General features: G+C 44.1%; 1 protein-coding gene across 3 annotated transcripts in view; it reads left to right on the top strand.

Moving 5' to 3' along the window:
- Positions 1 to 22,800, top strand: part of pnpla7b (patatin-like phospholipase domain containing 7b) — a 60,873-nt gene that overhangs the window by 17,159 nt on the left and 20,914 nt on the right. For all 3 annotated transcript variants that reach the window (XM_042337449.1, XM_007900344.2, XM_007900347.2), the window contains 15 exons: positions 225 to 305; positions 1,046 to 1,202; positions 3,463 to 3,543; positions 4,023 to 4,117; positions 4,462 to 4,620; positions 7,625 to 7,702; positions 8,318 to 8,523; positions 8,636 to 8,767; positions 9,519 to 9,642; positions 12,661 to 12,774; positions 15,059 to 15,134; positions 15,827 to 15,979; positions 21,121 to 21,184; positions 21,656 to 21,824; positions 22,267 to 22,449. In XM_042337449.1, coding sequence (XP_042193383.1) covers positions 225 to 305; positions 1,046 to 1,202; positions 3,463 to 3,543; positions 4,023 to 4,117; positions 4,462 to 4,620; positions 7,625 to 7,702; positions 8,318 to 8,523; positions 8,636 to 8,767; positions 9,519 to 9,642; positions 12,661 to 12,774; positions 15,059 to 15,134; positions 15,827 to 15,979; positions 21,121 to 21,184; positions 21,656 to 21,824; positions 22,267 to 22,449 — 1,872 coding nt within the window. The remainder of the gene's footprint in view (positions 1 to 224; positions 306 to 1,045; positions 1,203 to 3,462; positions 3,544 to 4,022; positions 4,118 to 4,461; positions 4,621 to 7,624; positions 7,703 to 8,317; positions 8,524 to 8,635; positions 8,768 to 9,518; positions 9,643 to 12,660; positions 12,775 to 15,058; positions 15,135 to 15,826; positions 15,980 to 21,120; positions 21,185 to 21,655; positions 21,825 to 22,266; positions 22,450 to 22,800) is intronic.

Here is a 22,800-nt window from a genome sequence, read left to right as displayed (position 1 = left end):
CTCCATTCTTTGTGACTTGATGTTTTCCATTTTTTTTATAAAGTACCTTAGCTAATACTACAATATTTAATGATATAATACTGTAGTATCTGGTATCAAAGAGCTCTAAATGAAGAAATACCTGGACACTCACAAAAAAGTTTAAACCAATTTGTTCATGTCGAGTCTTCGCTTCAAACCGGACACCTAGCTGATCAAAATCATAAGTGTTCCTTTTTTCCCAGATAATTATGGTGCGCTTGCAGAGAGTGACCTTCCTGGCTTTGCACAACTACCTGGGCCTGACCACGGAACTGTTCAATTCGGTATGTGGTTAAAACAGAAAATAAAACAAACTACATGTGACATCCAGTGATTTGAAAATCACAGTTTCATTGAGGGCCCCCTTTGAGGTACAATCTCAAACATAGCTGGCATGAAATGGTCAACAGTGATATTAATAATTAGATCCAATAGTTCCTTAAAATTGCAGTGTAAAATGGAATTACATGCTTGCCAGTTTGTCACCGTTCAAGTCAGATGACAGAAAAAGAACTGAACCAACCCAGAACCAATTCTTCGCTTCATCTCAAATAATGATTGCTACAAAGGTTAATGTAGGGGATTGGAAAATGGGTCTCCAGTCTCTGAAGTGTGATCCTGGGCTGATTTCTCTCCTTGGTTCCGCTGAAGACACTCAGTGAGATTTTGTGCCAAGCGAGCAGTCGTATCAGGCCAGTGTGTTAGCAACATCTCACGACGACGTGTGGATCAATGTGAACAAACCTGCTTTAGAGCAGATCAGGTTGTTCATTCAGCTGAGCAAAGACATTGGACCCAACACTGCGTTGGTCTCGATGCCCAAGATAGCATTGACCAAACTGTTGGTTGTGTTGCCTCGTGATTACCAAATTTTAGAATGTAATCTATTACTTTAAAAAAAAACATTTCTTACAGTGAGGCACACAGTACAGGTTTCGCAAGCAGCTCAACAGTCTGTCAATACTAGCCTCTGAAGGCCGCTATAAACAAAGCTAATTGCATTCGACAATTGTTTTTTACGCAGGAAAGCCAGGCCATTCCCTTAGTGTCCCTGTCCAGCATCGCAGCAACAAGCCCCAGCAGAACAGTGAAGAGACAGCATTCAGTCCCGGGCAGTGACGAGGATCACTGGGAGAAGACGGGCAGATGTGGTGATGTTCCAGCACGCGCTGTGGAGACCGGTAAAAATCCGTTCTTTTTTTAATTTTCATTTTCGATTAGAGATTCATCGAAATGATTGTAAAACGTTGCAGCACGTTAATCTCGAAAGATATGGAAATCGTCGCAGTTTCACTGTCTTGTTTCTTCAATGAGTCATTATTTTCTACGTTATTTTCAAACCCTGTACTGTATAACTCAAATATATGCTGCTGAAGATTTCAACCAAGTATTGTGTATAAATGATCAAGAGTTGAGTGGTAGGTTGGAGCTGAAGAGTGATGCTCCACATGTAAATCTCAAATGCCTCTGCAGAGGTCAGGCATCACTGCGATCACTGCACGAGCAAAACTAAATGCAGAGTGACCTGGGTTGTCTTTCGGTTGGTCATGATCAGGAAGGCATTAGCACCGTCTGGGTAGCAGGGATTGCCCTCTGGACTGGGGTTGCATCATGTGAGATCAAGAAAGAGTCCCTTTGAAAAACATGGATTATCCTCATGAGTGTCCAGTCCTAGAAATGAGGTTTCATTTTGTAATGGCGTGTGGCTGGTGTGTGTGTGTGTGTGTGTGTGTGTGTGTCACTGTGGCTGAGAGATAATGTGTTAAATTCAGAAAGGGGTGTTTGAAGTCTGATCACGGATACATCAAGGGATTGAACCGAGTCTTAGACCTTATCTTTGAGCCGCCAGCTCCCATCACCTTTTTCCGAAACAAATCGAATTTCATTAATGAGATTGTTAAAGGAACACTATTTAACAATACCTTTTGACTTGCCTTTTTTGTTTTTGCAAACCTGCTTTAAGGTTGGTATTTTTAGTACATTGTAGGCGCTCCCTTGTTGCATTATTCTTTTTAAACCATACTCCCAAAGTTCTATTTTGGTAGCATAATGTATCAACGTCGTGGCTTTGGCTTGAATTGCACGACTCGACCACACACAAGCTCAGGCCCAACGTGTTTCTCAATGATTTTTCAAGTAAAGTATTCATGGGTCAAGCACTTTCACACCAAAAGCGCAGTGACAGCACAGAATTCCAGTCCTTTTGCTATTGAAACTGTGCTGTTTGATCAATTGCTGCTGAATATTTCCACGCTTTACTCTGGGTGATTTGCCTCATACCCTTTATGTAGTTTCAAAACTGGCACACCAATAATAATCATAATAATCCTTGCATTTGATATAGCGCTTTTCACGTCGGGAGGACGTCCCAAAGCGCTTCACAGAACACACTGTAAAGTGAATTGACTGTACATTTGTGGGCGAACGCGGTAGCCAATTGCACACAGCAATGTCCCACAAACAGTTGTAGATTGAAAATGACCGATTTATTTTTGTTTTGGAGGGATTGTTATTAGGTGTGTGGAGTAAGGAAATTTGCCCAAGGTTTCGCCCTGACCTGCCGGGAATTGAACTCAGGTCTCTCGCTTGCGAGTGCTCTAACCACTGAGCTACAGGACTCCAATACAAACCAGTGGGTTGCGATCCAGAGAATTTCAAGGACCTCAAAGCTGTCAGGTTGCTGAGCAGTGGCCGAGTTGCGTCAGTGTTGCACAGTTGTTTGTCAAAGGCTGTGATGACGGTGGATATTTTAAGTGTGTATTGATCAAAGGCAGAAATGGATTTAGGAAATGAGTTCCTGCTGTGGAAATATTCTGGCTTGATTTACGAGTAAGATTTAAGTTTGTCTATGAGAGTTATACTGTCCATTACTCTAAAAGCTGTATGAGTTGCAACTTTTTTGGTGAAGTGATTTAAGCACCGCTCTGCTTGGTGGGGGGGAATAGTATAATGGCAATTGCAAAATCAGAATGTAACTAGGACACTGGATTCTATCGCAGATATTGAGACTTTTAAAGGCCGTTTAGTAAAGAGCATCACAAGGGACTAGTTGTGAAAGAGAAAGCCTGTTGAGAAGGAAAGGGATATTTCTGGCCAGGGGGGGAGTCATTGTATCGTTGATTTCTGCTTCCCACAGTTTTTTATCACGCTCTTTGATGAAGGAATTAATTAAGCAGAGAAACTGGTATCAGCGAACTCAGCACAGACTGGGGAATCTAGGCTGGGACCTTCTGACCTGCCTGCGAATCGCTGGAACGCGTAGCGGTGTCACACAGTTCAGAAGATCCACGTTGGGACCTTGGAAACTTGCTGAGCCATCAGGAGATTCTGGCTGTCGAGTGTGTTCTACATTATGGTCATTTCTGACTGGTGTCATATGTTTTGTGATGATGGGAATTGTAGATGCATTCCACATAACTGGCTTTAATTTATTAATTTCAGACTCAAAGAGTGTTGCGATGGACATACCTGTCAGTCAAGGGAAAAGATATCGTTCAACCTCCATGCCTTTGGATGTCCCAGGTCAGTTAACAATATATAGAAGAACCTTATATAGGAGAACTTGATGATGTTGCAGGAAAAATCTTGCGGTGGCCTTGTAACCGCTGCTCTGCACTCTCTCATGTAGGGTGAAGTACACAGTGACATTTTATTAATCCTTAATAAAATATCTCCAATTGCCCCAGGCTCACTCAGGCTCAGTTGCTGAATGCATTGTTTGACTGCCCACAAACCTCTGGTTTGTTCCTTGATCTGTAGTGAGTGAGATGATCTCAGCTGTGGTTTGCAATGGGAGCACTGGAATCTGTCCCACCCTCTTCAGAGAAATTATTCAAGGTTCTACTTACCTGCTTTCTCTCCAGTGAAGTGCCCCTTGGTCTGGAGCTTAACAGTCCTGGAGAGAATTGTAGGTCAGAACCTATCTTCTCTGTCAACCAGAGATGTAAAACCTGGAGTAGCTTACGTGCAAAGGTCTGTGAGGAATTGGGTTTATTTTGCAGGAGGATCTCCCAGTGCCAAATCAGACCTAGAGATGGCCCTTGAACGAGCAAGAGTCAGTCTATCAACAGAAGAGCATTCTTCAGGTCCCGTTAAGGTAAATGAAAGGTTTCCCTTTCTTTCGCCCCCAAGTCCCAAGTGGAAATTTTGCTACTCATGGATTCTCCACCTTGTTGCCTGGCTGAGAATTGACAACATAGTTTGAAGTGGTGAACTCCTGCTCATATCCTTCTGGTTGGGAAGCTGTTGTACGACATTTAGGCATAACTTTTCATTCAGGTTTTATAATAATACTGGCATTTGATGTATTGTGTCTTCGAGACGTCTCAAAGTGCTTCACAGAATTTACTGTCAAGTGAATTGACTGTATTTCGTGGGCGAATTGGTCGAAAGCTCAAACAACAGAACGATCTTAACTCATTCTTTGGTTTCTTTCATTAGTCTTCACTGAAGAAGACGGTTACCATGATCGATCAGCCATCTGCGGTGTTCCATTACATCGAGGGGGAGGAGCGGTCAGGGGTAATCAGCAATCAGAAGCCAGTCCACATGATCTTAGAGGCTGCCAAGAAAGATCTCCTGACTTTGATGAAGCTGGACGTGAGTTCTGAGATATTTATTATAACAAAGTTTGTGCATTGGCTAGCCTTACAGCTACGACATACTGTGATGATTCCCAAATTGTCCTCAAATCTCATGTAGCCTGTTGGTTCCTTGAGGAATGCTTTCTCATCTATACAGACCAATGAGGAGGAATTCCACTTGAGGCTGGATTAATGCAGCATTTCAGAATTTGCCAAATTGTTAAATTCATTTTAAGCTTCTGGCGGTTTAGGAAAATAATTTGTAAGAAACTACCTTCAAAATTGAGGGGACAGACCCAGATACCTTTATTACCTGATGTTGTCTGGGCCAGCAGTAGGGTTGTTACAATTGGCCTCAGCAATCTGCGTCTATATAGAGGGGTGAATCAGCTTGAATTTTCACTCCTCAGTTAATTAGCAGCATCTTCACTGCCTCATGTGGAGTCGAGCAACACTTGATAAAGGCATTGCAACTCATGCCTTTAGTCCAAAAAATCACCAGGGGCTGTCTGATGTGAGCTGACACTGCGGTAATTGTTTGCCTCTTGATAATACATCATTTTGAAGACTTCTCGTTTTCTACACTATGAATCTTTTGAGGTGGGAGTTCAAACAGACGAGCTTCACCCAATTTCTAATTGGGCAGGCTCTATCGAAAATGCCCCTCGCCATCTTGTGTGGCGTTCCTCAGGGCTCTGTCCTTGGTCCCGTCCTCTTCAACATCTACATGCACCCTCTTGGTGACATCACCCGCAGACATGGGGTCAACTTCCAAATGTATGCAGATGACACCCAACTCTATCTCTCTGTCTCCACCCTTGACTCCAGACATCAAGTCGTGGATGAGAGCTAACTTTCTTCAGTTGACCATCAACAAGACCTAGGCTCTCCTCTCCAGAGGATACAGTTCAAGATCCTGGTCCTCACCTTCAAAGCCCTCCATGATCTTGCTCTCCCCTACCACTGTGACCTCCTAACCCCTTACTATCCTGCCTGCTACCTCCGCTTAGCGGGCTCCTGCCTCGCTCACCCCACCATTGACAGGCAGGCCTTCTGCCACTCTGCCCCCACCCTCTGGAACTCCATTCCGCATTCCCTCCACCTCACCCCCTCCCTTGCCTCCTTCAAGACCCATCTCAAAACCCTCCTCTTCAACCGTGCTTTAGATCACCCTGCTTCCCCGCCCCCCCACCCTCCCCGATCCCAACCCCCAGCTTGGGTCCGAAACTCTGACTGTCCAGCGCCTCCTGACTTGAAAGGCGCTCTTTACAAATGTAATTTTGTTATTGTTGTTGAAAACCTGACTTGACAACAAATCTAATTGAATCTTATTGACCTCGAACAAGTGATGTATTTCAGTTTAGGTTCTCCTTTGCTGGAGGTAATACTTCTGCTGAAAAACCCGCACTCTCCTGTGGGAAACTTGCAAGCAAACAGTTTCTGAGTGTGCTGTTTATTCATGCGAGGTCAACTCTGTTTACAGGACTTTTAAGCCAAAGAATTACAGGTCAATTGGAAAGTGAGACACAATTCACTCCCCGGTAAATCTGAGTGGTGTAAACCAAATGCACATCATTTTGGAAATGTCTGCCTCAAGTAATATCCTTCCACTTGCTAACCTTTTCAGAACAAGGCGGGCTGATTGCATTATACGACAAACATTTCCATGCCTTTCAGATCTGATTAGAATATTTGTAACTACATTGCAGTCCTTCCACCAATTTATCTAGGTCAGGAGCAAGCCTATATTCAAGAGAGATGTCACGTGAGTGGAAGGAACTGCGTGCTGCCTGCTGCCGTTTCACACAAATGCCTTACTCAGAAGCAATTTCTCTTTATTACTACTGTGTGAGAGTAAAAGTGCAGCCGTGTGTGTGTGTATCTAACACATTGGGTCTCTCTTCTATAAATCTTTTCACGCATCTATTGCTGTTTAACACGCAAACTTCAATTGGATCCCATAACTGCTTTGCCGTTACCTGCTCACTTTTAACATTGCTTTGAATGAACTTTTATGAATCCTGAGCCCTTGTTATTTTGATTCCTCTCATCTTCTAAAATAAATGTAGGTTAGTTTTGACATGGTTCACTATTTTGGCCTTGACCTTGTTATGCTTCTATCCCTTCTCGTAGGAATGTACTTAAAGTAGTCAGTTTATCTATTTCATACTTTATGCTCGCAGCTCTAAAGCCATGTATCTCTAAACCTTTTCTTTAATTCTGCACTGTTACACAGCAGTTTACAATCCCTCCACACCCTGGTATTGTCGATGTGAATCAGCAGATACGTTCTGTTTTGAAACCACAGACCAGTGTTTAAGTAAGCAAGACAAAATGTTTTTGTAAATAATTCATCGTCCTGTCAGATTAATTATATACTGGCTGGCAAGTGCTGTGTTACTCGCTGTGATCCACAGAGGAGCTTCCTTACCTTCTTCAAAATCAAGAGAGTTAGGAAATCTATCACTGACAGCGACTAGCATTAATTGTCTGAATGGCAAGATGTTTAGTAGATATTAGGACTGCAAGGTTGCAAACGGCACGGATGTGCATCAAGTACAATAGACTATTGGTATCCTCGCAACTGATTGATCACACTTTTCAAAACTGGCTAGGCCCAGCCAGCGTCTGATCTATCGAGCAATCTATCGCACTTGAGCAGAGAATGCTAAACTGATTTTCTTCCTCCCCACATGTCATTCAGTCCGTAGCACATCTGCTTCAGGAATAATGGCGAATCTTCTGGAAGCAGAATTTGTAGTGAAAGAAGCTTTCTGAGCGTTTAAGCCTCAGGTGTTTTTACACCAAGGATTGGGTTCTGAATCGTGACAAAGTGGTCTAGTTCACTGCAGACTCCGTAAACCTCGCACTTTTTATATTAAAAAAATACGCATCAGTCCAGCAACTTACTTGATGTGACGAGGAAATATTAAAATCGAAATGGCACTGAGATAAGCAGGAAATAAATATTCCTTATCGGTATTTGTTTTCTTCCTGCTCCCTCACCCTGTGTTTCTCAGGATCCAACGCTACTTGATGGTAGAGTGACCCTTCACCATGTTAAAGCTGGGACAGTTGTGGCAAAACAAGGTGACCAGGTAAATCCGGCATTCACTAAAAAAAAATATTTTCTGGGAGTAGGGGGGAAAGCGTTAACAACATCAACAACAAATTATATTTGTACGGTGCCTTTCTCGTCAGGAGGACGTCCCAAGATGCTGGACAGTCAAGGACGAATTGTCCTTAAAAAGTAGAACAATCCATAACGCTGCAATGTAACAACCAAAATGTATGGCCAACAATCCCCCAGATAAAAATGGTCATAACACGACATAAATATTTTGAGATTAGCTCCGGGATATCGTCAGCTTTTTTGTTTGATCGTGATCCTAATGAAATCCTTCGCAGCTGTTCTTCCCGTGACCTTCCGCCGGCTGCTGGTACATTTCCGCCTCCAATCCCTTGACTTTCCGTGACGCGTTGAATGGAGCGAATCCACGGGCTCCGGTGTCAGTTACCTGCTCGGTGTTGTCTCTTCCCAACACCTGTGCTTGCTCCTTTTACTTTTATTTTTTAAAAAAAGAAAGGGGGCCACGGGTTTCTATCGGCCATCTTGGTTTTGGGCGTAAATATAGAAGGGGGTGGGGATTGTTTTGAAAAGGAGAGATTGTTATGGAGGAAGTTGTCGGCAGTCAAATTTGCTTCCTCCTCAGGATGTCAGCATCCACTTTGTGATCTCGGGGCTGCTGCATGTTTACCAGAGGATGATCGACAGGGAGGAGGAGAACTGTCTGTTTGTGGCTCATCCCGGGGAGATCGTGGGACAACTGGCCGTGCTGACTGGCGAACCGCTCATCTTCACCATCAAAGCCCAGAGAGACTGCAACTTCCTCTGCATCTCCAAGTGCAACTTCTATGAGTGAGTCCCCTGTCTTTTCCACTGTTGCCTGAATAGAAACCCATCCAAGTCGCTGCATTTCCCACCTGATGATGAACCAACGTGCTGAGCTGCTCTTCTCTCCTTTGTAAAGGATCATGCGGGAAAAGCCGAATGTTGTGTTGACTGTGGCTCACACGGTGGTGAGGCGAGTATCTCCATTTGTGCGACAGATCGATTTTGCTCTGGACTGGATGGCAGTGGAGGCAGGGCGAGCACTATACAGGTAAGCACGTTGAAGTGGGTATTTGCACTGACGGCTATAGTGGAAAGCGATTCCTTTTTAGTATCTCGTGTCGGATGAATCGCGTGTGTGCAATCTGTTTCGTTGTTACCAGCAGATTGCTCCGACTCCTTTTAATGCAGATGTTGAATGGCCCCTCCTGTAGAGGTTCAGAGGTAATGTTCTGCAGCGATAACTGGTACAACATTTAACAGTGGGTAAATGATGCCCAATCAATGTACAAGGGGAAAAAATATAACTGCTTTGACACACTGCAGAAATTAACGAGGAGAGAATCAAAAAGTAGGAACCCGGTTGTTAGTCGATTGGTGGATCGCTTTTCCGGGGTAATAATCCCTGCAAAAAATAAATAAATAATAATAATTTGGGCACTCAACCCACGACTGTTGGTGGGACACTGCTGTGCGTATTTGGCTGCCCCTTTTCGCCCACAAAACATACAGTCAATTACTTTACAATATACTCTGAAGTGCTTTGAGACGTCTCGAAGACGTGATAGCACACTTTCCCAAATGCAAGGATTGTTATTATTATAAACACTTGGCTTTAGATATGTAGTATTTTAATGGGAAAATTGAATCCAATGCATCTTCAGTACAATAAAAAAAACTGCAATTGGTCCGTTCAGGCACTACTGCAATTAGGAGACCCAGAGTACGTAGCACAGACAGACAACTTGAAGCACTTTTTGGTAAGAGAGGGTAACTGTTCTCTTGGTGTTGTTATTTGGCAGGCAGGGGGATAAATCGGACTGTACGTTCATCGTGCTGAATGGGCGGCTGCGATCGGTAATCATGAAGGATGATAAGAAAAAGGAGTTGGCAGGGGAATATGGACGAGGCGATCTGATTGGAGTGGTTCGTAAATATTGAACTTTAGTTTCACTGATTTTTCTCCTTTCCTCGTAATAACTCTTCCAGACTCTTTCTCCCCGTCCAAACACACACACACACACACAGAGCAAGGAAATATCTATTTTATGTGATGCTCGTACACGTTAATTTGGGAGAAGAAAGTGGAGCTATTTATTGACTTTCAGACACTGATATATCTGGCTGTGCCAAGTGATGTGTCCACTGGGGTCCTGTTATTGTTTAACACACAATAGCAGCGCCTGCCTTCAGCATTTACATGCTTGCGTTGTAACAGCAAAACTGGCGCGGAACTACAGCCACAAATGGGCTGTCTGTTCCCTGCGGTCCTGTTACGGAGTAAGCTGATATTTTTAAACACGATCCACATAAGCAGTCGAGGCCTGTCATTGCTTAGCAACCGCACATCACCTTTAGGATCCCCACTGCTGCTACGGATTAATTTTCCGACTCTGCTGACCTGTTTGCTGTGTGCGTAAAATAATTTTTTCAAATTGAGAAACTGGGGGCCAATGTCAAAGAGGAGGAAGGACGCATTCAAGGCAAAGAGAACGCAGGACAAAATGAATTCAGAAGTAATTGTGATTTTATTTGTGTGCTTGAATTTTAAAATCCTTTGATATCGTGCCTATAGTGGTAAGTTTAAAAGATCCTGTGGCTTGAGTCAGCCTGGCTCAGTTTACCGTACACTCACTTCTGGTTAAGAACGTCATTGGGTTCAAGTCCCGTGCTATGACTTTGAGCTCACAGACCAGTGTCATGTTAGGGAGAGGGAGTGTTGTATTTGCAGAGGTGCCATCCTTTGCCATCCAACCCCTCACTAAGCCAGTCAGGAACTTGGGTGTCTTGCTGGACCCTGAACTGTCCTTTCTCCCCCACATCCATGCCATGACCGGCACTGCCTACAACCACCTCCGCAACATTGCCAGACTCCGCCAATGCCTCACCCCTCAGGCTGCCCAAACCCTCACACGAATTCCTCACATCAAGGCTCGATTATGGAAATTCCCTCCTCATCGGCCTTCCCAACTCTTCCCTTCACAAGCTGCAGATCATCCAAAACTCTGCAGCTCGTGTCCTCTCATGCACCAGGCTCCGTGACCCCATCACTCCTTCCCTCGCCCAAATCCACTGGCTCCCCATCCTCCAGAGGATCGAGTTCAAGATCCTCGTCCTCACCTTTAAGGGCATCCATGGACTTGCCCCCTCCTACCTCTCTGACCTGCTGACTCCCTAACAACCTGCCCACTCCCTCCGTTCAGTGGGCTCCAGTCTGCTCCACGTCTCCTGCCCTACCATCGGTGGCCGAGCTTTCAGCCTCTCTGCCCCCACACTCTGGAACTCCATCCCACGGTCCCTTCACCTCGCTTCCTCCCTTGCTTCCTTCAAGGACAGTCTCAAGACCCTTCTCTTCGATTGTGCCTTCGGTCGCCCTCCCACCTCTCTGCCTTCCCTCACCTTTACACCACCCCTCCCTCATGCTCGGGCTTCGACACCTGACTGTCCAGCCCCTTGGGACATCCTCAGGACGTGAAAGGCGTTCTATAAATGTAATTTTAATAATAATAATAATAATCCTCGCATTTGATATAGCGCTTTTCACGTCGGGAGGACGTCCCAAAGCACTTCACAGAATAGACTGTAAAGTGAATTGACTGTATATTTGTGGGCGAACGCGGCAGCCAATTGCGCACAGCAATGTCCCACAAACAGTCGTAGATTGAAAATGACCAATTTGTTATTGTTTTTGGTTTTGGAGGATTATTATTGTTGTTGAATTATTTTGTTGTTGAATTAAACTGGAGTCTTGCCTACCTATTAAAGATCATATTGTAATGTTTGAAAAGGGGAATGGAGTTTCTCCTGGTATCCTGGCCAGCAATCTCTCAGATGATAATCCCCACGGCTGTTGTGGGATATTGCTGTGTAATATTGCTGTGTGCAATTTGGCTGCCGCAAATATTCACTGCACTTCACACAGCAATTACCTGTGAATTGCTTTGAGATGTCTTGTCTGGCACAATATCAAATGAAAATATGTAGATGGTGAACACCAGGGAAATTAGGGGGTAAATGGGGTTGGCAAAGGGGACAGGAGCCGAATGAAGTCTTTCTCAGTGGTGATCCAATCAAGTCTGCGTATTCCAGGATACTGTTTACACTTAAACTGTGAGCAAAGATCACCTGTGAGTGACTCTGTCCCTACTTTTTGTGACCTGTCCCCCAGCCTCTTTGCTGCCCCTGTGCCGTGGGCTGAGGGAGATCTTTGATCCAAACCGGTCTTTAGTTGGATCCCGGAGCAAAGCTCTAGCACAGCAACCGCCTTTGTGTCGGGTATGATTTTAAATTTGTTTGCCTTTCTCCATGTGGTTCAGTTGGTTGCAGCACATTGAATCTTTGAGCTCATCCTCCTGTCCGTTGCAGTGTTGAGGAAGCATTGCATTGTCAGGCGTGTTGTCCTTCAGATGGGAAGTTGGACCACGGTCTAGTCTACCTGCTCAAGGTGGCTGATTAAGATTCCATCATGCAATGGGAAAAAAGAAATGGAGTTTCTCCTGGTGTCTTGGCCAAGAAACTTCCAGATGAATTGTTTATTCACTACATGCCTATTTGTCGGTCACTACTGTGAAAAACATGACTGCCGTGTGTGCCTACAAATACACTTCACTGCTCAATTCCCGGTGAAGTGCTTTGATAAGTTTCCACCGTTTGAGCTCTACATCAAAAACTTTATTTCATGTCTGTACTAATGCAAACATATACACAGTCAATTCACTCTGCAAAGCGCTTTGAGATGTCTCGAAGACGTGATGAGGCACTAAATCAAATACAAGGATTATTATTATTGAATGTTTTATCTTGTCAGTGTCCACTGTGACCAAACTAATGTTCTCTATGATTCCAACCTCTCCTCCCCGCTTCGTATCCAGGAGAAGGGAAGTGGGTCTAAGGTTATGAACTGCAGAAGGGTTTCTTACTACTGACTTATGCTTTTATCTGCAGGTCGAAGCTCTTACTCATCAGCCCAGTGCCACCACAGTGCACGCAGTGAGAGACTCCGAACTAGCCAAACTCCCTGAGGGTGCCTTGAACTCCATCAAACGCAGGTATCCTCAGGTAAGGAAAGTACTTTACTTGTGAAGTTCGTTCCAGTGGATGAGCAAGGATGTTTTTTTTAAGTGATGCACCAATGTGATTGAAGAAATTGGCTGTGTGCAATTGGCTACCGTGTTTCGCCCACAAAGTATACGGTCAATTCGCTTTGCAGTATTTTCTATGAAGCACTTTGAGACGTCTCGAAGACGTGATAAGGTGCTATATCAAAATGCAAAGATTATTGTTATATATAAGAAATAACTTTCCTTGTTCCAAAAGTGAGGCAGCCTTTGGCATTTGTTGGTCTTTGTTGGTCTTTCCCAGCACCTTGGGACGTCCTCCCGACAAGAAGGGCGCTATACAAATGCAAATTGTTGTTGTTGTTTGACTTTAATGTTGTGAGAGCTGCAGACAGGAGCAGGTAAGTACAGTATAACCACAGCTGTTGTACAAACAAGTGCTTGTGTAAAAAAAAAGGGAATTAATCAGACTGTTTGAGTGCTGTAGGTTATGTTTTGAAGGCGTGATTGATAGATTGCCTTTTTGTGACCAATGTATAAATTGGGGAATGAATTCGATGGGAAGTACCAAAACGTGAAGTGCACACGTTATATAGTTTGGGTAAGCAGTTGATTTATTTTTCTCAGCACCGCGTTGCTCTGAAGGAGATCAGAGGAACCATTTAAATTGAATCTTCCCTCCGTGGAACATCCAGAGTTGTGAAAAACACAACAGCTGAGATGTTCCCCATCTCCCATTTGATTCGTTCAGTTTTGACTCTAATGGTTCATTCTTTTGTGATAGTGTTTAATAAGAGGCAAAGAGGCTGAGCTACGTGATGGGTATTTATTGCATACCCTAATGGCCATGTGCTCTTGATGGTAGATTGTGCTTTGTTCAGATCGTTAATTACACGTTATTAGTTCAATCTCGATCTCGCCTCAAGTACAAAATCAATTAGCATTATACAGTCGTACAGTTATTAGAGGTTTCCCCGGAGCCGGTGACTGAAAAGTTACGTTTGATTTGATTGCTGTGTGTGGCATTTCTGAAGGTGGTCACTCGGTGGTGGTGGTGAAGTGGTCCATCGTTACACTGCAGCGCAGTGAGTCATCGGGACTTAGATTGCATTTAATGACAAACAATTTGGATTGCGAGAAGAGATCTTGAATGGAGGGAAAAAAAACTTTTATTTCTTGTTTGTATCTTGAGTGATCAAACTACCAATGTCACTGACTCTGCGTCAATGGCTTAGAATCACCGAGGCATAGACAACCCAATAACCAAGCTTATGAAGGGATGTTTCCACCTACACTTACCTTAGGCTAAATGTGTTTGCGTGCCATAATTACACTTTGCGCACAAAGAAAATCCTTGAGTATTTTTGACAGGGGAAAGATTCACTTGGTCACATAGTGTAGGCGTTCGAACAGAAAGGAGTTGGTGTCAGATCCATCTGAATTCTAGCATTTTTCCTGTATTTATGCTGTTCTCACAAGCTTCACTCTTGAGATATCAATTCACTTTACAGTATATTCTGTGAAGCGCTTTGAGACGTCTCAATATAATATGGCGCTATATCAAATGGAAATATTATTAGTAGTAGTATTGTTTACCTATTATGAAAACTAGGACTTATAACTTTTAGCTAGAGGCCCAGAACTGAATTGTATATTAACATGTATTTTCTTTCTCTATGATGTCTCTTTAAAGGAAGATTAGCTCAATTTATTATGATACGCATAATGACAGATTGGGCTGTTTCCACTGGAAACCGAGAAGGTTAAAAGGACACCTAATAGGAGTTCTTGAAAATTCTGAAAGGTTTTGAGATGGTAGACGGAGAAAGATTATTCCTGCTGCTTGATCAATTGGGCAACGCAGGGGCTTAAACTCAGGATTATGACAGGAAGGTTAGAAGAAGCTTTTTTCACACAGAGGTTATTATTATCGCCTTTGCTCAAAGTGGATGTTAAAGACAGGGAATTAGATAAGCATCTGAAAAAGAAGAATGTAAAAAGGGCATGGAAAACATGATGGAATTGGGATTAGGGAAGTTAGTTCCAGCTAAGGTTCGAAGGAGTCATGGCTTTATTATTTGATGCATTCTCATTTTCTCTCCATTCTGAGAATATTTGCTGGTTTTGTCAGCCAGCGATGGTTCTGTAAACTGAACAAAATAGGTTAGATTTGACCTCTGGATGTGAACTCCTAATTTGAGATGCCTGTCCACGAGCAAGGAATTGCCTCGGGCTGATCTTTAATTAATTGACTAATTAATTACACTGTTTTCTGTGGATTTCAGGTTGTTACACGACTGATTCACCTCCTGGGTCAGAAGATCTTGGGGAGCCTGCAGCAAGTCAATGGGCCATTGACAGGCAAGTCCTAAACAGAGCCAACTCTTTTCCCTTCTCCCTTTCCTGACCATTCCGAAATCCAAACTCCACTGGGATCACGGTTGTCATTGTGCGTTAATTCAATGCAAATTGATTTATCGACCAGATTTGGCACATCCGACACAGGCGGCCCGTTAAGTTTGACCGTGTACACGTCCTCGACAATGATTAGTTGAAGCAAGTACCATCTCGCTTCAAGGAGGCTCGACCGTGACACATGAGGATTTGATCAGCAAATGTAAGAGGGGACAGTCCATGTGCTCGTCCATCTGGAAGTAATGACCAACCAGCTCAGTGATTAGTTTTAATTAACAAAAAGCCTCATTGGATATTAACTAGTTTGTTGGGTGATCTTTTCCTAATCGTGGCTGGTCGCTGACTGTAGGGGAAGCCCCTTACTATTTGTGGTTTTATCACAATAAGACTGCTATAGAGTTTTAGATGGTCAGACTCCAGGAGTAACCCCTCTTCCCCCCCCCCCCATCATATGCACACACACATCCCCCAAGCCTTGGCTCTTATCAACCTGTGTCTAATATTCTCCGCAACTAGGTAAGCAGCATGCATCCCTCAAGATAGGGAGAGCGCATGTTACATTCCAGACACATGATACACGTATATAGAACTGACCAACATAGAGTAATAAAAAAAATTGACTTATTTTCTCTTGTCAGGACGCGGCTTGGGAATTCACACGGTGGGAAACAAATGGGATTCAGTGGTAAATCCTGCCAGCAATCTCTCCACTGTAGCCATCCTGCCCGTAACTGAGGATGTTCCCATCACTGCATTCACCCTGGAGCTCAGACACGCACTCAGTGCCATAGGTAAGAGCATTTGCATGCACTGCGATGTGACGAACAGCCCTGTACACAGCAAAACTTCACCACATTGTGAACTGAGTGACCCTTTGTTCGGCACTCGCCTTTAGATAAGCTACTGTCTACTACATACAATAATAATAATCCTTGTATTTGATATGACGCCCTATCACGTCTTCGAGCGTCTCAAAGCGCTTCACAGAATATACTGTAAAGTGAATTGACTGTATATTTTGTGGGAGAATCTTAAAGGGCGTATACAGTCTCTGAACAGCATCTGTTGCTACGGGTTTGATACTGAATATTTAAATAGTGGGGTGTAAACGTTTCCTGAACGCATTGGGAATGTAGTCTCAGTGTGGCGGCTTTCATTTTGTGGAAAGTATATTCTGAAGAAAATATCTGTGAATGAATTGAGCTGTGTAAATCAATTGTTACAGGTGGTCAGATATTGCGTGGGCTTTGCTGGGAGTTTATTGATGTTGCTCAATGCTGTGCTTCGCTATGTGAGGCTGTAGCCTTTCAGCAAGACACACTGGCCTCCAGACTGATAGCACAGATGAGTGTCTTAGCAAGATGTTGAATTCAACAATTCTGTCACACTGAGGCGGTGTAATTTTGAAGACACCAGTTTAATTAAAAGGTTATCTATTAATTGAGCTTCGTGAAATGTAATCTGAATTTTAATTTGAAATGTTCATTGAATATTTACTGCTTGTAATTTCTGCGCGATAATTGCAGCTGCTACCACAGTGAATAAATGTTCCATTTTGTTACCACACGGTTGATATCCCCCACAACTCTTCCAAAATGAAAGCGAAACCTTAGCTTTGAAAGGGTTGTTATCGTTTTTAATAACCGGAGGATTAGAAATGTGGCTCAAGCATAGAAAAGCTTCTTCGCAAGCGTAGACCTGAATGTAAAGTCTGAATTAGTTTACCAGATTTCACTGAATATTAATAGTTTGCACCATTCTGGCTGCCAAGCTCCTGTGTGAATATTCAAACAATGAGAAAGAGGGTTGCATGTTAAGATGACATTGAGATCAGCAGTGATGTCGGGTGATGGTAATATTGAAATGCTGGCATACATTCGGCAGCTTGTGCATTCCCATTTGAAAACCCATTCAAATGAATTTATAATTAAGGGGCTCGATAAGTTTAATTAAAGTCTCAACGTATGTTTAGCTGAATAATTTACATGCTCAGTTTGTTTATATAGGTTTAGTGCAGCATTGCAGGTGGCTTTGCATCATGATCACTCGCTTACCTTGTGTTCCTGTTTCTATGTTTTCAACAGGAATACAAGATTGTTTTTAACCTGCATGTTGCTCTGGTTCCCTTTTATTCACTGCTCTGGTGTTAGTTGCTCTCTCTCTCTCTCTCTCTCCTCCCTTACCTTCAACTTTTCAAGTTTCATTGTTTGGAGGAGTGGAAGAGTGAAATGTAGAGTCGTGAAGTGAGGCCTCAGTGACTTTTTCAGTAGTTCCAAAGGCATGAACTTATCACAAGGAAACAGGCAAATTCCATGCTGTACTAAACAGCACTGGTTATCCCGATGCCAGTGGGGTTATCACAAAACAAATTTGCTTGTATCCATTGCCCAAAATGCTCGGTAGGTACGGTAAGAAAATAACTGAGAGGAGGGGACAGAAAAAACAGATTCTGTAAACCACAAGAGCAAAGTTTAATCACTTACCCGAACCCTGAGCTCTTCATTTTAATTCTCATCCCACGCACCCATTAATGGCTGTGATGCATGAGTGTTCATTATAACCGTGAAATAAATGAAGGCTGACCTGTTGTGTGTGAGGGAAGACTTGCAAATGCTGTCACGGTTGATGGGCAGAGCACTCCAGCATTTGAGCAATGTCCTGACTGAAAGTTGGCAGAATTTAAAAGGGTTGAAGAAAACACTACCCTCCGTGAAGGGCGCTATATAAATCCAAGTTGTTGTTGTACATTTCATATCATGCGTTTCACATCGGGACGTCTCAAAGCTCTTCCCAGAATAACCTGTAGTGTACCGACTGCGTACTTTGTAGGCAAAATTTCATAGTCTCCACAATTGCCGATGCCTTCCTCCTCAACAAGCCTGCTGACAATATTGTTCCTGACGGGAGGATTGTCTCGGGAGTGTATTTTCTGCAATGTGGATGGCTGGTTTGAACTGTCCTAGGAGGCGATTTAGTAGCTGCTCAACTGCAGCCACTGTTATTTACTGGGTATTGAGGCTGCTGTTGAGCAGATACTAAATCACTGGTACCCACTCAAGTAACAAGGAGTCGACCGGTGCAGGGATCCTCAGGGGATGCCAGCAGCGGTGAAAAATTAGTGATAATTATATTTTCGCATATCACCGGGGAGCATTTAAAATAGCAAGTAGACATTAATACGTCACTGCAATCTTTCAAGCTTTCTCTAATGAAGCCTCCAACAACAACAACAACAACAACAAGATTCCATTTATAGAGCGCCTTTCACGTCAGGAGGACGTCCCACTTCTCGCCTGAGCCATTAAGACCATTTGCAGTAGCCCCGCAGTTGCTGTTCCTTGTTAACCTGAGATGGAGCTCAGGACAGGCTAAAGATCATGAGACTTTTCCTAGCCGTGTGACTCAATGCTTCCTGCTGCTAAAAAGATATTAAAATGCCACAAGGCCTCCCTGTGTCCCATGCAACATTTGGTGCCTGAGAGTACAGATTTTTCCTTTCATTACAGAAAATTCCATTTGTGTCTATGAGTTTTGTTTGCTCAGAGCAGCAGGTTACTGTTCATTGTTGTCTAATTATGGCTGCCTCGTGTGTGTGTGCACATCTGAGTCTTGGGGAAAGAGAAAAATACATTTTTAATGGAGAAAATTGGATTTCACAAATTTGATTTTGCATTTAGGATAAATTACTCTGAATGAGGGCTTACTTTTAATGGGATTGTGGGGATGGGGGTTGGTGGGGAGGGGGGTTATTTTCAAACTTCTGTGCAGCCAGTTGCACAAATCTGCTGGATCTCGCAAAACCATTCATCTTTTAGTAATAACCTTATCGTTTCTTCCAGCTAAATGAAAGCTAAGCTGTCAGTTTACAACGTGTCACGGTTGTCAAACTTCTAACAAATTTCTATTATCTTATTTAAAACCCATTTGGCACAACGGTAAAATTGAGTTTAAACAGAACAGGCAAATCCCTTTTATTAAAGGCCAGACTAATGTGTGGTATTTGTAATTGGTTACGCAGCAGGAATAATTAAAAACCCATTATCATTTGCAACCTGCTGTGTGTCCATTGTTCCTCTGTTTGCTTTACAATTGAACTAAATAGGCATGTAAGGTGCGTGCACCATATGACCTGGAACTGACTGTTTCACTTTGTGGCGGGTAAGCCCGCCAATTGATGTTGACTAAACTAAAGCTCCAAGAGGTTCAAGAACCACAATCTTGTTGTGGAGGAACCCGATGAGGAAAAAAATCAAATCTGAGTCGAGGCCTTTTTGTAGCATGTGGATTTTGAGTTGAGGGGGAGGCAATAAGAGAGTGAATCATAAGTCCCACAAGCCGGTGGGGAGGGGTTTGGGGGGATGTCTTGGTCAGTCTTCCGCCTCTTATGTCATTCAGATCTCTTTAAGTAGGCAAATGAGGCAGCAATTTTGCATCCAGCAAAGGCCCCACAAAAGACCATGAGGTCAATAATCTTGGGATGTCCTTCCGATGTGAAAGACGCTATGTAAAGGTAACTTGTTGTTTACCCGGAGGGTTGTTGGCCAGGACACTGGGAGAAGCTTCCTTCCCTTTTCAGATGGATAGGATTGTTAGTGTCCACCTGAGCAGTTGGGCAGGATCTCAGTTCAACATCTCAACTGAAGCATTGGTAATACACCTCCAGAGTCACACTGGAGTGTCCACCTGCTCCACTGACTCGTTTACTGATGTGGTTTATGAACTCGCAACTTTCTGACTGTTTGAGCAGGAGTGACACCAACTGAATTAAGTTGATATCATTAATGTAGAGTCTCATTTTAGCGATAAAGTTTATCCTCTGCATACCATTTCCCTTCCTCCCTCTCATTTTCCCCTCTCTGGCTCGGCATCCTGTTGTGTAGAACCGTTGTGCCTTCCTGGTTATCGCCTTGGATCAAATAAATTGGGAGAGCGAAGGAGCAAGCAGGGAGGTGAATAAAAGGTCACTGAGCCTGCAGCGTTTTACAAGGCTCTTTTTAAAGAATATCCAATTATCTTTAGTTACTTGCACGTGTGCCGCCAGGAAGCTGTGCGCTCGCTCAGATGTCGGGGGCTTTCAGTGCTCTGCAGGTCGTGTTGCTCCAGCTCTGTAGGAGACTGATGATGTCTGACATTTTACAAATTGTCTCTCGAGTATTAGGTTAAAATTTTTCATACTCCCCTTTCTCTCCTGGTTGTAATTCTTCTCATTATGGGCTATTTTTCATCCCACCGCGTTCCCGTTCAAATCCAGTTCAGAGTACTAACGTGCGGCTTGAACCGACAACCTTCTAACTCGGAGGCGAGAGAGAGGGCTACGAACTGAAATGACAAACGCAGAATGGTTCCTGAAGACGGTCGGACTGTCTCTGCTTGGTGTGGGGGGGGGGGGAACCTGCAATCCCCCCCCCTGCCCCCGCTCTCCACCCCTCCCGGCCCCAACTCCCAGCTCAAAAAACCCTGACTCCAGTGCCCTGGGTCGTCTTTCCGACGTGAAGGGCGCTGTACAAGTGTAATTTGTTGTTGTTGTTGCCAGTTTGCTCCATTCTCTGTGAAAATGAAAGGAGACTCTTGTTGCTGAACTGAGCGAGGAGGCAGACACAAAGTCCCTGGCATTCCCCAACCACTCGGCAGGAGTAAAAGCTGCCGACCAGGCCAGAACCCCCCCCCCCCTCACCCTCCCCCCAACACCTCCCTCCCCCCAATTCCGCTCTGAGGCTCAGTTTGGGATCTAAGGAGATCGGAGAATTGAAATGGAACTTCAACCAAAATGCGATTAACGTTTGTTTCATCATTGCTTTTCCTCTGCACAAGTATGTGTCAAATCTGAGACCAGAATCTGCAAAGTCATTCCTGAGTAAAAATGCTGTGGGGAGTTTGTATTGTGCCTTACACTATTAGCTTCAGAAAACCCAAGTAACTTATTTCTTTTTAGGTCCTGTTTTGCTATTGAATAGTGATGTTATCAAGGATCGCCTTGGATCTGCTGCTTTAGACAGGTAAAGCTATATTCATTGCATAGCCCTTCCTTTTTTCGCATCCATCCACCTTTCTTGCTCTTCCTTCTTCATCCACTTGCCCGTCACATTGGGGAAGGGAATTACAAACTCAGTACCTGTGTGTACTGACTGCTTGCTAGAATGTTCAATAATAATCTTGATAACAAGCTTTGCATTTGAGATCATAATAATCCTTGCAATTGATATAGTGTCTTATCATGTCGTCGAGATGACTCCCAAGTGCTTCACTCAGGATATAGCACCTTTCACATCTGGAGGATGTCCCAAAGTGCTTCACAGAATTCACTGTAAAATGCAGTGACTATCTTTGTAGGCTGACGCTTCATAAAACGCCAATAAATCTGAAGTGTTTGCATGGGTTTCCAGATGGAAGCTGAGATTATTCTCTCTAGTTCCTCCAAACCAGCGTCTTAGCATTTGCTGAAGTGCCGTGCCGTTGTGTCCTTGCAGTATTCATGAATATCGACTGTCGAGCTGGTTGGGGCAGCAAGAGGACATCCATCGAATTGTTCTCTACCAGTCAGACAGCACCATGACCCCGTGGACCCAGCGCTGCATCAGACAGGCCGATTGCATCCTTATTGTTGGGCTGGGAGAGCAGGAGCCCACGGTGGGCGAGGTGAGGCAGTGTGTGTGATGTGTACGGTGTATGTGTCTCATGAGTTTCTCCCCTTCCTCGTGGACTTATTATCGCAGTATCTTTCAAGTGGGATCGGTTATTTTGGTCAGACAAGAGGGAAGGGGGATGTAGAGTGGGGTCCACCACTCCCCGAACTTGTAGCACGTTCCTGAAGCTGGTGCTCGGTTCAGCTTTTGAGGACAGCAATATCTCGCTTCCGTAAAACATACGGGGATGAACGTAACTAGCCGACTTGAAGCATGTAAGAACGAGGAGCCATTGCCTTCACCAAATAGGTTGGGTTCTGTCCTCCAGGTGGTAAGACCCCCCCCCCCCCCCCCACCCTCCCCCATCATCAGAGTGCTTGAAATCCCTTAAAATCTTGCCGTGATGTTGGGTTCAGGTAATTCTTCTGTCTAAACCCGCTGCTCTGTGTTTTCAGCTGGAGAGGATGTTGGAGATCACTGCAGTGCGAGCGCTCAAACAGCTGATCCTCCTGCACAAGGAGGACGGGCCCCCCCCGGCTCGCACCGTCGAGTGGCTCAACATGAGGAGCTGGTGCTCGGGGCACCTTCACCTCTGCTGTCCTCGTCGAGTCTTCTCTCGCAAGAGGTTGCCTAAACTGGTAGGGAATTTGGAGCTGTCTGTGGGTCGTCGTCGCGGCTGCCGTGTTCGCTTTTAAAAATAAACCGGTCACTACATTTTACGTTAAATCCTGTGAAGTGCTTTGAGACGTTCCTGTCTGGTGGGGAAGGGAAGAAGGAAGGGTTCACGCTTACTGAACTGTTGGAAGTTCTGTACCACTGTATGTCTAACCCAGTTCAGTTAAGAGACTGCTTTAAGGAGCCTCTGTCCTTTAAGCACTCTGGTACATTGTACAGCAGGAAAATAGTCAATGTCGAGGTGCTTTGTAGGAATTCCAAAATAACCCTTCCAACAAAATACTCTCCGTAAAAATAGTGTATTATCTCATTGC

This window comes from Callorhinchus milii, unplaced genomic scaffold (assembly GCF_018977255.1).
Source record: "Callorhinchus milii isolate IMCB2004 unplaced genomic scaffold, IMCB_Cmil_1.0 Scaffold8, whole genome shotgun sequence".
NCBI lineage: Eukaryota > Metazoa > Chordata > Chondrichthyes > Chimaeriformes > Callorhinchidae > Callorhinchus > Callorhinchus milii.
Note: the sequence above shows the minus strand (reverse complement) of the source record. Positions and strands in the feature narration are given on the sequence as shown.